Source organism: Pyrus communis, chromosome 8 (assembly GCF_963583255.1).
Source record: "Pyrus communis chromosome 8, drPyrComm1.1, whole genome shotgun sequence".
NCBI lineage: Eukaryota > Viridiplantae > Streptophyta > Magnoliopsida > Rosales > Rosaceae > Pyrus > Pyrus communis.
This window is the reverse complement of record NC_084810.1, coordinates 4,922,457-4,936,875: the sequence shown is the minus strand read 5'-3', so window position 1 is coordinate 4,936,875 and position 14,419 is coordinate 4,922,457. Positions and strand designations below refer to the sequence as shown.

General features: G+C 36.7%; 2 protein-coding genes across 2 annotated transcripts; one reads left to right on the top strand and one right to left on the bottom strand.

The window, feature by feature from the left end:
* Window positions 1-854: 854 nt before the first annotated feature.
* Window positions 855-4,171, bottom strand: LOC137742484 (protein GAMETE CELL DEFECTIVE 1, mitochondrial-like). Its single transcript, XM_068482366.1, has 4 exons — window positions 4,022-4,171; window positions 2,380-3,223; window positions 1,968-2,157; window positions 855-1,292 (listed from the first exon to the last, which is right to left on the bottom strand). The coding sequence occupies exons 2-4, from the start codon at window positions 3,162-3,164 to the stop codon at window positions 1,074-1,076; spliced, it is 1,194 nt and encodes a 397-aa protein (XP_068338467.1). The 5' UTR covers window positions 3,165-3,223; window positions 4,022-4,171; the 3' UTR covers window positions 855-1,073.
* A 1,087-nt stretch (window positions 4,172-5,258) lies between these two features.
* On the top strand, window positions 5,259-10,071 carry LOC137742181 (uncharacterized GPI-anchored protein At1g61900-like). The gene is made up of 8 exons (XM_068481968.1): window positions 5,259-5,483; window positions 6,073-6,213; window positions 6,515-7,378; window positions 8,230-8,475; window positions 8,577-8,594; window positions 8,978-9,118; window positions 9,242-9,289; window positions 9,729-10,071. The coding sequence occupies exons 2-8, from the start codon at window positions 6,180-6,182 to the stop codon at window positions 9,800-9,802; spliced, it is 1,425 nt and encodes a 474-aa protein (XP_068338069.1). The 5' UTR covers window positions 5,259-5,483; window positions 6,073-6,179; the 3' UTR covers window positions 9,803-10,071.
* The last annotated feature ends 4,348 nt before the right edge of the window (window positions 10,072-14,419 follow it).

Here is a 14,419-nt window from a genome sequence, read left to right as displayed (position 1 = left end):
TGTCATATCCTCGTTAAATTTCATATGAACGACCACGTAACTATCTAAGGAATCACTTATATCAATATTCATTGTCAGAAACCAATGTGAAAAGTTTTACTAATCTCAAAAAACATTTTAGGTAAATAGACTATTTTTTGGAATCAAACATTTTATCTTTCAAAATATTTTGTATATTCAACGGCTTTGGGTTACAATAAAATTTTACAGAAATGATCTTCAAGTGATAATTTAATAAATTATTAGTTAAATTATTAAAGAATATTGTGAAGTGACCTAGGCAAGTGAAGTGATAATTTAATAACCTATATAATTTCCTTAAGATAATATAACAAATGACTTTTCTACTTTCGAAATAAAAAATAATATTAAATCAAAGGTTTAGTTGATTTTTAACAGACGAAACTCGTACCATCTAATTTAATTTCTTTTAGAATTAAAGGTGTTCTCATGGGGTTGGATCTGTTTTTCTATTAAAGCCTAATTTTGGTGTTTAATATCAATTCGAAATAACTCACTAGATTTAATCTGTTTAGAGAAGAATTGAACATCAATTTCCAAATATCGTCAAAGTTTAATGCAAAAGATAATTCATTATGAAAGAAATTTATCCCTCACACTCATACTATTTTTTCGGAGATTAATGAGAGAATTTTCCAATACGGCCAATCTACCACCTTCAACTAAATAATATTTGCAATTTGTTATTTATTTCTTTTCTCCGACACAATTTGAATCCAGTCTTCAACACCAAACGAGACCTCATTTTCTCGTATCGTTTTCTCATCCACGTACGCAATAATGGATGGATGAATGAATGAATTTGTTAGGGTTGTATTCATAAACTTGCAAAATTGACCAAAGAGGGTTGGTGAAGATACAAATGCTAAGCAAAATGATACAAATGTCAAACGTCTGACAGAAAAGGTATTGATTGGTTAACAATGGTGGAAAAACAAGATGCCATTATTATCAATTTATCACCACCAAAGCAGAGACCCACACAAAATTTTCACCAACTACAAAATATACTTGAAAACAACACCTGACTCAATAACAAAAGACCTTCATCATCACGGAAGGATCTTGCGCCGGCGGCGGGGTGTTTCTCGCTTCACGTACATTTTCTCCGTTTCATTCAGCGGTCGGCTTGAACCATCTGGCTGGCTGACAAACTTCCAGCCGCCGCCACCTCCACGCTTTCCTCTTGGTCCTAGTTTTTCCACGGTGAAGTTCCACCCGTTTGAAGTCCGGCGACGACTATGCTTGTGGCAGAAAACCTCTCCTTTTATCTGCACACAAGTGAAACCATCACTTAAAGGGATAACAAAAGCATTGACAGATGATACAAATGGTATTATCAAAATACTGAATAGTCAATCTATAGTGAAATAGTGCCTCGAATCACCCTATACATAGTCGTCATCGTCATTCTCTAATAACAAAGAAACCATCTTTTACTTTTCAATGAAAGTATTTCCCTCTCTATATCATTGTAGCATGGAAGACAAACCTCTTTTACTCGACAAGTCAATACAATTCGAGTGCCCGAAAATTCCCATCTTACTGCCCTACCAATCCCCCCATGCTGACTTGACAATGGATATCCCACAAAATTTCAACTGCTAAGCTTTAAGAACCAGAAATTGGAACCCTAAACAAATTCATGGTGAAAACAATCAAAACCTACATACACCACAATTGGATATGGCACTTAATTTCAGTCACCAAATTTATCAGCCCACATTTACTTATTAAGACTCGCCTAATCTGTCACCCTGTCTTATAGAAACGCACTTAAGACTCCTAACCCCTTAAGACTCGCCTAATAATAATGAGCAGATGTAACAGCAACACCAACTATAGCACTAATACTTTGTAGTACAGATGTATGCTTTTTTCCTTGATATTATAAATGTTTAGATTCCTTTCTTTTCTCATGGCAAAGTCAGGATTATGGAACTTACCTTCATTTTGTTGAAGTTCATTCTCTGGACAAACTCTTGATAGAGCATTTCATCTTCTTTCTTCGAGATTTCATAATGAACTTCATCCAAATCTCTGGTGGTCCCATCCCAACCCTCTGGCATAACCTTGAAATCAGGTTTGTAGGGAAGGGATGCCACATGGAATTCGCGGTCATGAGAATTAAAAAATCTGAAAAGAGGAAAGGAGTTATGCACTATGAGAAATACAATCTGGCTATTACATCAGCTAAGCACCACTACACCTATAATTTTGCGATTAAAATTAACGCAGCAGGAAACCTATACCATCCGTATGAAGTATGCACAGAATGATTCATATCATTACAAAATTATTGGAACTACAGAACCCTTTGTATATATGTGAAGTAATGCTCGTGAATTGGTGTCTTACTCTGGGCAGGTGTCAAGAAGAAGCTCAACAGAATCATCTAAAGGACGACCAAGTTTTTTCTCCTCTTCCTCCTCAAGCTCTTTGAGCCAAAGAATAGCATGCACTCTCTGCCTCATAATCCTATAATCCTTAGCCAGCCGCTCAACAGTATAAACCTCAGGGTTTTCCTTGTGCTTCTTATACATCTCAGCCTTCTCCGAGTCCTTGAGATAAGATCCTCTCGCACCTGGCTCACGCACTTGCTTCAGAAGCACACTTATCTCCCGCAATCTCTCTCCCCATCCATCCACAAACGTTTTACTTTTCTTGTTCTCTTCTTCCAGTTCCCTTATTCTATCCTCAATTTCTTGCAAACCAGATACCACTGAAGATTGAGATGGGTTGAGCCCACTTGTACGTTGGCCTACCACCTCCCCATCAAAATGCTCCTTGGTCAGTCCAGTCGACCATGCTGATGCAGTATCCCACCCCAAATTATCTGATGCATTATTGGTAAATGTTCCAGATGAAGGTTTATCCCACCCCAAATCATCTGATGCATTATTGCTAAATGTCCCAGACGGGGGTTTATCCCACTCATCTTTACCATCATTTTCACCGTCACCTCCAGAGCTGAAAGAAAAGAATCGGGAAGTGATAAACTGACAAGATACGATATCATTCTTCAATGGAAGCACACCATTGCTTCCCAAAGTCGGTTTGCTTTTCTCTCTCAGAAATTTTGTTGTGCTTGTGCCAATTGAAGTTGAGGAAAGACGGGATATAAAGCGGTGCAGATTCTGCATTGCTGCAGTATTTTGCCCAGGAAGCAATCTACCAAGTCACACCACAGGTACTGAATATCCTAAACTCACCAAAAAGAGAAAAGAAATTTCTTAAGCATCCACATGTCACCTGAAGTAACCCCATAAATTAATACAGCTCAGTGCATAACTGCATATACTGTAACACTACACAGTAACACAAACACAGAGATCAAATATGGACACTTTACGAACCATAACCCAAAGTACTGATCTTATGGCGGAAAAAGAATTCCAGAAAGAAAGAGCAACCGAAATGTTATCTTAAAAGTTTCTACTGTAAGTTAAAAGAAAGTTCCCATCTTTGCTTAAAGAAAATTGAAATACATTTATCTGAAGGACATTCGCTGTTCAGTTTACAACCAATGAATCCAAATTCCCAGAGATCAAACAAAGCATTATAACCTAGCACTGAAAAGACAAGGTACATTCAGATACAAGAACAAATTGGGAACTTTACTATCTTAAAGTTCATAACTCCTAAACCAAAACAGCAACCAAATTAGTTGATGCAGATTGGGGAAAAAAAAAAAAAAAAAAAAAACCAAATCCCCAACTTTAATTTAAAAATTTATATCCATAATTTCTGTTTATATGAGCCACAGCCAATAATTCCATTTTCGAATTCCAACCAACAGCAGAAACACACAAACATATAAATTAAATTGCAGTTCGTGTGAAATGAGAAATTCGATAAAATTCAAAAGATTTATATGTATTAACACTTTCTCAGCAGCCAAACAGAAGAAATCGAAATACAAAATACAAAATACAAAATACAAAATACAAAATATGTACACGCGCGTGTTCAAAAATGTCAGAAGAGCGAAGGGAAATACCTTGAAGTTGCAGGATTCAATTCATTGGCAAAACCCTAAATGTAAACCAAATCATTTCGTGGCTCACTGCATTGATCGGAAGCGAGACGCACAGGGTTGAAGATGCTCTGGAAATATGTAAACCCCAAAACCCTCGGATGTTATGTGCTCACAAAATTCAGCTTTTTTATTGTCCTGGGCCTTGAACAGTATAGCTTGATTGGCCCAGCCCATATCTAACTAAGGGATGAAGTTGCAACTTTCAATGCGCCCGTAAGCAAAGAGTCATTTCATATTCTCGTTCTCTATCTGCACTCTTTGATTCATTCTAAAAAGAGAGTGCGGCAATCACTTTCAGTAACTTAAAGAAAGTATTTTTATATGAATTACATCGTAGTCAATTGTAATTTCTTATCAAGTAAATTGTTACGTGTCTTGTGCACAACTCGACAATCCGACTCGAAACCGACGCACACAAAAAAATAGTTCGAATTGTCCATAATCAAGTTCATGTCATGTAAGAGAGGGTTGAAGATTACTTGTGGATAATAGCAATCAATGTCCAAAACTAAAACAAAGCTTTGTACATGTTCACTTCTTTCACGAGAGAGGATAGCTTGTGGTTCATAACAATCAACAACCAAAATCAAAACAAAATTATGACTCGTAAAAAAATTAACGTAAATTTTTACTTTACTACCCTGAAGTATTTGAGTTTTCAAACTTTCATACGTCAAGTTTTTTTCATCCTAATCTCACATATAAGGTAAGAATTTTTGGGCACCTTCATACGTCTATTAGGTGGGTGTCACGTATCATTGTGGGTCACGTATCTGTAGATAGTAAAGTTTTAAAAACCCGGAACTACTCCACTCTTTTTAGGAAAATCTGTCCTTGTCTTTCCTATTTGATATTTGTCCAATTTCTTATGAATCATTGGCACGTAGCGTGACTTTCGTAATCGGAAAACTAACGAAACAATAGACATAAAATATGCAGAATCGACCAGACTAGAAAACATCTCTCTAGATCTAGATTCAAGAGTTAGGTAGACTTCACTATAAATCAACCAAATCTAATCCCTAAAACCCATAATTTTCCTTGGTGTAAAAGATGCTATTGTTATTTAATAATTAATTAAATTAAATGAAAATTTCTGTATTATTCAGGTGGGATGGTAATTGGACTGTGAAAAACCGTAGAAGTCAAATAAAGGGGCAAAAGGTTAGACCCCTGTCGTCCACTATATCCACCACCCCAAAAGCACAAAAGCACTTTTACTAAACACACACACACCCCCCCAACTGACCGCTCCACCACCATTTCAGCTCACCTCAGCTCAGATTCCGGGTATCCAAATCCACCCGTTTTCCAACCCCATCGACCCGCAAGCCATGCCTGCTTGCTAAGCTTCACGATCCCGAACCCGGAAGGCCTTTCAATTTCTCACCAAAACTATGTTCAATGGCTTCAATGTCTTCAGGTACTTTTCTGTTTCTTTTTTGCTGGAATATCTGTAATTATCTGCTGTTTGATGGCCGAGAAAGTCTGGGAAATACAGGGAAAACGATGCAACTTTATTGATGTTAGTTAAAGTTTTTAGTTTATTTTTGGATTAAAAAGTGGGGAATTTTAAGATTTGCTACACTCTGTCAGTGGTATCTCCAGATTTATCAATTTATGAGTTATTTCAATCTTCAGCTGTTCGTGGATTTTCAGTTTTCTAGCTTCATAAATTTCCGTTTGATTATTTCTCATCGGGTTCTTTTTTCCAAAGAAAGAAAATTTAGGTAAATTGTTTGTGTGCTTTGATTTCTGAAGAGTGAAAGAATTCACCTTGAATGCTCACACTAGATACACCGATATTCGGCCTAGTTGCGAGTGCAAGCTTCCATCTATTTAGGGTTGTGATTGTGTGTTATATATCAGGTGGATTATGTGCTATACTTGTGTATATTGTAAGCATATTATTAATCTAAAAGAGCGTATATTTGGAGCACATTTATGTCCTTTTATCTGCACTCGAGAGGAGTTAATGAGTTTCCCTTCCGGGTTTTTGTTGGTGCTTGAAGGTGGCATAGGTATTGCTGCATGGATGTGAGCTATTTTTGGGCCTGTCACGAACTAAAGTACCACTTACTAACGTAAATCTCAATGGTACCCGAGGGCTTTGGGAGATATGGGTTGTTCAAAGGCTGTTATTCATCATAAAGGTAAGTTTGTATTTATTCTAAATAGCTTGTTTTGGGATTCTTTGGTAGGAGCAAGACAGATATAAAGATGGTTACGATATTGCTTAATATGCGGTGAAATATTAAGGTCTCGTCCCTTAGTGTAGGGTTTGTATGACCACAAGATAGGTATCTGTAAGCTATCGATGAAATTGATTATGTTGGTAGCCTTATTTTTATTGGAAGTAAATATAAACTTGAAATATATACTTTGTATAGTTAATTTTTGGTCAAGCAATGTCATTGCTACTTATTCTGAAGACAGGCTTATATATCACTGCAGGTTCTTTGTGCTGCCAGTTATTATTATTCTTTATCTGGTTATCCAGTTTCCAAGATGTCATGGCAGTGCAGACAGTATTTGACCGAAGTCATGCTTCTTCCGTGGCAGAGCTAGGCCTAGCTAATCCACCTACTACAGAGTTCTTTGATCCCATTGAAATATCACCGGCTGTTATTCCTAATTACCCAAATCCTGCGGATGAACCTTCACAACCATTGTACCCGAATTTTCCAACAAGATATGAGCCTGTTTTAACTGGGAAGTGTCCTGTGAATTTTTCTACTATATCAAGTTTAATGGATAAGACGGCTACTGATTGCTTTCAACCTTTGGCAGCAATAGTAGGCAATGTAATATGTTGCCCGCAGTTTAGTAGTTTGATCCGCATCTTCCAGGGTCTCTATAGCTTCAACTCTGATAAGTTGGTTTTGCAAAATTCAGTTGCGAATGATTGTTTTAAGGATATCATTAGTATCTTAGCCAGTAGAGGTGCAAACAGTTCAATACCTACACTTTGCTCCATAAATTCGTCGAATCTTACGGGTGGGTCCTGTCCAGTGAAGGACATTAATACCTTTGAGAAAACAGTAAATACAAGTACATTACTGGAGGCCTGCACAACTGTTGACCCTCTCAAAGAGTGCTGCAGACCAATTTGCCAGCATGCAATCATGGATGCTGCACTGAGGATCTCAGGAAAACAATTGATGATGAACGAGAACAAAAATTTAGCGGGTGGGCTTAATTATACTGATACTCTAAGTGATTGTAAAGATGTGGTTTTTTCATATCTTTCAAGGAAACTCTCGTCAGATGCTGCCAATACTGCATTTCGGATATTATCTGCCTGCAAAGTTAACAAAGGTATCTGCCTACAAAGTTTTAAAGTATGCATATGACTAATTTATTTAGACTTTAGAAACTGTGGTTTGAGCATCTAATCTATTGTTAAGTTATTTGTCTTGCCTGAAGAACAGAAAAAAAGCAATGAATGCAGTAAGAAGGTTCCTCCATTTATGAAATATGAAAAACAATTTGTTTTCGATAAGAAAAAGTAAACTTGAAAGATCAGCATTTTTTTACTTTCGTTTCATTTCGTGAATCATACTGTTCATCTCATGTGTAGCCTTTCCTGGCCCATGAAGGATTCGCATCTCTAGTATTACCATTTTTATTTGGTTCTTTATAGGAGGAAGTGTTTAAGTTAATTTTATTTTCACTATCTTTTAGGGTAACTTAATCATTGGTTCTTCTTCACTAATATTTATTTATCCTATTTAATTAATATGTATATCTGCAGTGATTAGTATTCACTCATGAAATTCTAGAACTTGGTTGTCTTTAATAATCAACAGTGCAAAACAGTTTCAGAACCTTGTGTTGGGTAACATAAGGACAAGTGAAGCTGAATTAGGAGGCATATTGATTCACTAATTACCAAATTCAGTCATGAAATGAGTGAAGCATCCAAATTATGTTTGCCCACTTTGCGCTGGCTTTGTGAACGGGAAAATGATAAACCTTTTCGTTTGTTTACCCACATTTGCTCTGTAGATTTTAAGTTTTAGATTTTGCTTGCTTAACTTTTTAGGGAACGATATGCGTTTTACTTTGGTTTTAGTTGCTTGATGGTTACATCTTTATGTGCTGTGTATGTTTGGACTTGTTATGTACCATACCATCTTTTCTCATGAAAATGATTTTCACTTGTGCAGTCTGCCCTCTGGAATTTAAGCAGCCTTCAGAAGTAGTCAAAGCATGTCGCAATGTTGCTGCCCCGAGTCCTTCCTGCTGTAGCTCATTAAACACTTACATGTTGGGAATACAAAAGCAAATGTTAATTACAAATAGACAAGCCATAATCTGTGCTTCAGTGTTTGGGTCCATGTTGAGAAAAGGCGGGGTGTTGGAAAATGTTTATGAGCTTTGTGATATTGACTTGAAAGACTTTAGCGTTCAAGGTGCTTGTCCTGCCACACCATTCGTTTAATTTTCTTCCTCTTTTCTTTCATTATATCTGATATTTTACCTTTTTATCCCTGGATCCCTGTGGGCACTGCAGCTGAATACATGCAACAAGGTATGACATTTTCAATCGTTGTCCTGTTTCTTTATTGATTGATTATTTTCATTCTGAAAGTTTGATATCCAATTTTATGCTTTAGCAGTGGGAATCTTCTTTGTACAGTGTTGTGGGTGCTTTATAAAAATGTTAGTTGCAATGCTAATAGTGTAACTGAAGTTGATGTCAAATTAGAGCAAATGCAGGGTTTTTTTTTTTTTTTTTTTTTGGAAACTAAATACAGGGTTTTTTTAGCCATGGTATCCAAAATGTACATTTCCTGGGTGTTGTAGAGTGTGATGTCGAATTCATGATCCCTCGTATGTACTTGGCGGAGATCAAGTAATTCCCTAAGCATTATTCTTGTAAGATTGATAATTTTCATTTTTGCTCAAATGCAGGGTGTTTACTTCGAAACTTGCCTGCAGATGGGATATTTGACAATTCAACAGGTTTCAGCTTTACGTGTGATTTGAGTGACAACATTGCGGCACCATGGCCTTCATCTTCCTCAGTTTCTTCGCTGTCCCTTTGTGCGCCTGGTAACTGATCGATCAAAGAATAACTTTTGTTGTCCTTTTCCATCGTAATATCTACTACTTTGTTTTGCATGTTTTCCTTTTTTATTGAAGTCCATGATCTCATGGATACTACTTTGTTTGCAGAGATGTCATTGCCTGCACTACCAACATCGGAGACTTTTAAAAATCCTGGTATGTATCTCTGCATTATCCAATTTCTGTGCATATGTGAAGTTGCTTCGTTTCTTTTGTTTTAATGTGCTAAACAAAGTCATAAAGCGAAATGGACAAACATAATGACATTGGGAGATAAAATAAAAAATTGGAAACTGCCGTGTTTAGTGAAGTTGGCACAATGAGCAAATCATTAAATCAGGGTGTTATTCCATTGAAAAAAATGTTAGCCAAACCACGGAAAATCGATTCAATTTTCGTAAGAAACCATTTGTGCTGTGAAAAATGTATTCAGCGGTAGGTGTTTAACATACTAGCATTCAAATTTCACACGAGAGCTTAACGTCTACCAGTTGGCAATTCTGGAATTTGCATTTCTTCTTTGCCCTTTCTTTAGTAGTGTCTTCTGACGCAGGGGAAATGTCTAACACCGTAAAACAATGTGTTGGTGATGCAGGCAGTCGTGGTGGTGAGCTGGAATTTATGGTACCCGTTTTTTCATTTTTGGTTTTGGGTACTCTGTTGTACTGAGGAGATGGCTGAGGGTTGGGGTGGTTTGAATTTAGGGACATTTGGAGATTTTATGTGTGGATTTTGCTGTATATTTGAGTAGTAGTTTCCATGTATAGCAGTTTTTTCTCTGTTCCTGGCAATTATGATACACTGATCCGATTGGGTTCGAAAACAGCCGATTTTTAGTGCTTTCGGGCTCCGACTCCGGCCATCATCCCTCACTGCTTGTTGGGCATTTACAGTTGTAAATTGTTTGGAAAAGGGTTAATTTCACTGCTTGTTGGGCATTTACAGTTGTAAATTGTTTGCAAAAGGGAAAATTAACCGTCGTATCCTTATAGACCGGTGCCATGTATCAGGCAGCCGTCGCCTCAACCTGCTCTGCCGGGGTTAGAAAAAAAATGGCCGGCGAGTTCAGGGACCTTTTTGTTTGCACAATTAAACATAAATCAACAAACACGAGAGGAGAATGGATGTGACACGATTCTACGTCAGATGCTAATCGAGAGGTTGTTTGGGTCAACAAGTTTACCGAATTTGGAGTTCTTACATTGAGTCACCAATTCCTTTTTAGTGCGACCACAGTGTGGCGATACCTAAAAGCTTAGGAACCGAGGTTTCATTGAGTCATCCAAGTACATCGAAAAACATTCTATTATTTTAGTGATAGGGTGTTGGGTTTCTACCCTTGGGTCCAGGGGTCGAAACTACTCCCCCCCGCCCTCCCCCCCTTCCCCCTCTCTCTCTTTCTCATTCCCAATTATTGTGATAGTTTTGAATTCTCCTCTTCCCCTTAGTAATAATAATAAGATTAAATTATTTTTTTTTCAAAATAAATAAATAAATAAAAAAGAAAAAGAAAAGAGTGAAGCACTGCAAAAAAACGTAGTGTCATTTAAGTGGTTCACCCCTTAAATATGGGCCATGTCCACTGTAGTGGTCTCATATATATATATATATATATATTTCATGTGGATTACAATAGCTCTCTAAACAAGATAGTGTAATTTTACTCTTATAAATTTGATTGCTTATAAAAGGTACTCGGCACCTTTTATAGGCCTTTTAAAAGTCTTGGGCTCTTAATTCTATCACCACCCCACCATTAAATTGGCCAAACATGTAGCCATGACCTATAAGCTACTTCTCCCACTGCCCATTCAACACGTGGCATATGAGTGACATTTACACAAGCCTATTTGCATGGTTTCCTAGATTGACACCATCGAGCACAACACTCGTCCAAGAGTGGTTGAAAGTGGAGCGCTATGCCTGACAATGTTTACATCCCTTCAAAGACTTTTGTTCTTGTCGATCGCCAACGCGTGGCCCGAAGTTGACGTCTGGGTAGTCCTCTCCTTGGAGCATGTGCCAAAAAGTTGTCAGGCTTACCGACTATCTTGAGTGGTCAAAAAGTACTATAACTTATGCATCCGTTTTTTCTTGTCCGTAGACTATCTAGTACTATGAGAGATCGTCTTTTTCGTTCTTATAGTGCTATGTCATCTGAATTCCTTGGGCTGGCTTGCAGGTATAATGTCTTGATTTTCTCATCCTTTAGTAGGCTCTCTATTCAAGCCCATATACTAGGCCCAAAGACAACTATATATTATTTTAATGGGTCTAAAAGGACCCCATGTTAACAAAAGTAGAATCCCAATACTATTTGGAGATCAAATACTTATGGAGGAGAATTCTCTATCCTCCTATTCCCATACCATTCCATCCCCTCCTCTTCCACATTGCTTTTTGTCTTATTATCTCTATAAAAAAATCAATATAAGATGTTGACGTGGCTTAACCGTGACCGTTCAAATAGGAGGGCATGGAAGGGTAGAGAGATTAGGAGGGTAGAGAATCCTCCTCCAATACTTATAGGCTTTATGTTACTTGTAAGACAAGAAAGTCAGCATGATTAGTATAAATAAAAGCACGAGATCAGGAAAGAAAGACAAGAGAATACACCTTAGCTTCTCTCATCCTTGTATCCCTCATATTTTGCCCAATCTTGTTTGGATTTCTTTGGTTTCAAAAACACAAAATTTTGTTTCGGATTATTAATATACAAACAAGTGATCCTTTGTTCTTCGAACTTGTTAGGAAACATCTTAATACCAACAGCAATTCCCAGCATCTGAAATTTTGAGTGGAAACAACCGACTAATAGCCCATTTGGTAAGTGGTTTTAGACGACTGAAAGCGCTTTTACATAAAATGTTTTTAGAATCAAAACCTTAGTAAAAATGCAAGTTAATTATAGAAAAGCACTTGAAGTGGCTCCAGCGAGAAGCACATAACAAGTACTTTTGAAACCCAAAAATATTTTTTCTAAAAGCACTTTCCATCACATCCCAGCCCGAGATGTGGTGGGGGCCCGGGCCTAGTTATTCGCATTTTCATATCATTACCACTTCCGCACAGCGCACATGGTTACGTCACCCTCACGTGACGACCAGCATGCCTCGATTGAGGTCGGGGTGTGTCACTTTCAGTCATTTAAAAGCACATGCCAAACGAGCCATAAGCTCGCATTGTGGATGTGTTATGTGTTGTAAAAATATCTTTAAAACTGTCAATGTTTTGTAATGAGTTTGTGGAGATTTTGCCTTTCACATCTTGCTTTGTATTTGAACTTAAGCATTAGAACTAAACTTACCATTAAATTATCAAGACGCGACAGTTGGGATAAGAGACGGTCAAGTATATATGTCGCGAACCTAGGCATTGCAAGTCTATAAATCCAATTTGTATTACTACTAAACTATGTATACCAAATGTAGTTAGGAATTAATGTAAGTACAAACTACATGGGTATGGAGAATGCTATATAGAGAGAGCCGAAAAATACTTGGAGACAATCAAATACTGCACAAATTTGTGACAAGTTGACGAGTAAAGATACGACCTTTTGTCAAGCAGTTTTTTATTTTTCTGCGTTCTTTTATATAGTTGTTTTCTTTATTTTATTTTTTTTCCAGATTAGATAGGTATGGACGCGTAGTGCCTGTGATAAAAAGAAAGGTCTCTCGCATGCGCGTGAGCACGTGCAGAGACGTTAGTATCTATTTTTATAAGGTGAGAAGCCCAAATAGGTAAAACACTCAATAAACCCAATATTACCTTTTGTTTCCTTTACAATAAAAAACCAAAAAGTTTAGAAAATGAGGATAAAATGGTAAAATCAGTAGTAATTCATAGGAGAAAAAATGAACGTGGTTTGGTTTGGAACTGCTCTAAGCAATTGCGTTCGGTTTTCTCTTTCTTCCACGAAGCAAAAACTCAATCATCTCAGTCTCTCATGTATTTTTCTTTATTTATTTTTTTCTCTTCTCTTGCACTTTTTGGCGTTGATTTCTTTTTCCATCATGTCTTATCAAGGTTGAATTTGAAGTCTAAATTACGGCTAAAAACATAGAGGAAAAATCTGGAAGAAATCCATAGACGCGAGTCTTGCTAACCTCTCTGCAGAGAAAGAGAACCAGTGATTGTCTAGAATTCTGGAGGAGGAGAAACCCCATGAGACAATCCAAAATGAATTACTTCAATTACGTTGCTGTTCCATTTTGGGTGAATTGCCAATTTAGTCCTTGAATTATCACCCGAGTGAAAATTAGGTCTTTAAACTATTTTTTTCAGAAAAATTAGTCATTGAATTATAAAAATCTGTCAATTACATCCCTATTATTATATTTGAAGCTATTATATTCAATTTTTCGTTAATTTAAGTCACATTACTTGCATAAGATTTACATTGGAGGATAGATTGGTAATTTTTCATAAATAAATAATGTATGAGTTAACTTTGGATGGTAAATTAGACGTTAGATTCACAATCTATATGAAATGTTAAGGGCTTATAGGCGAGAAAAATACAGTATTACACTCTAAAGTGTGACAAGTGATTTAAGTTGAAGAAAAATTAGATAAAATAGCTTTGAATATAATAGTAAGGATGAAATTAGCAATTTTTAATGAACATAGGAACTTATTTTACCGAAAAAATAATTTAGAGACCTAATTTTCACTAAAGTCATTCATAGACTAAATTGGCTCTTTCATCCTTACATTTTTGCTAGGAGGGAAGCATGTAAAAGGCGTTGTGCGGCGATCATGCGCACGACTTCACTTTTATGTTGGCAGACATTTTTTTCTTTCATAGGTGTGTTGTTTGATACTATTTTAGCTTCATGGTTGTCGGGAAAATTTGGTTTGAGTTACAACAAAATGAAATTAAGAAGAAAGTATTGTGATATAACTTTTCTGTGTCCAGTTAATTGCTACAAACCACATGGAGAGAGAGAGAGAGAGAGAGAGAGAGAGAGAGAGAGAGAGAGAGAGAGAGAGAGAGAGAGAGAGAGAGAGCAAAAATATTCTTGCAAACAATCAATTGGTATGCAATTTTGAAAATAATTTTGTTCTATTCTGTTTTGGTTGTTTTAACTTTTTGTGGTAATTAAACTATTTGTTAACATTTATTTAGTTCCTCTTGCCACAAAATATTTTCATATGAAGATATCCAGCGAGAATGGTTTTGAGGAGTGTTTTTCTTTACAAACCCGAGTTGATTTATTTTTTTCATGGTAGAGAGTAAGTCTTGGCTATGTAGGTAATTAGAGAGCATGTGATAGTTTGTAA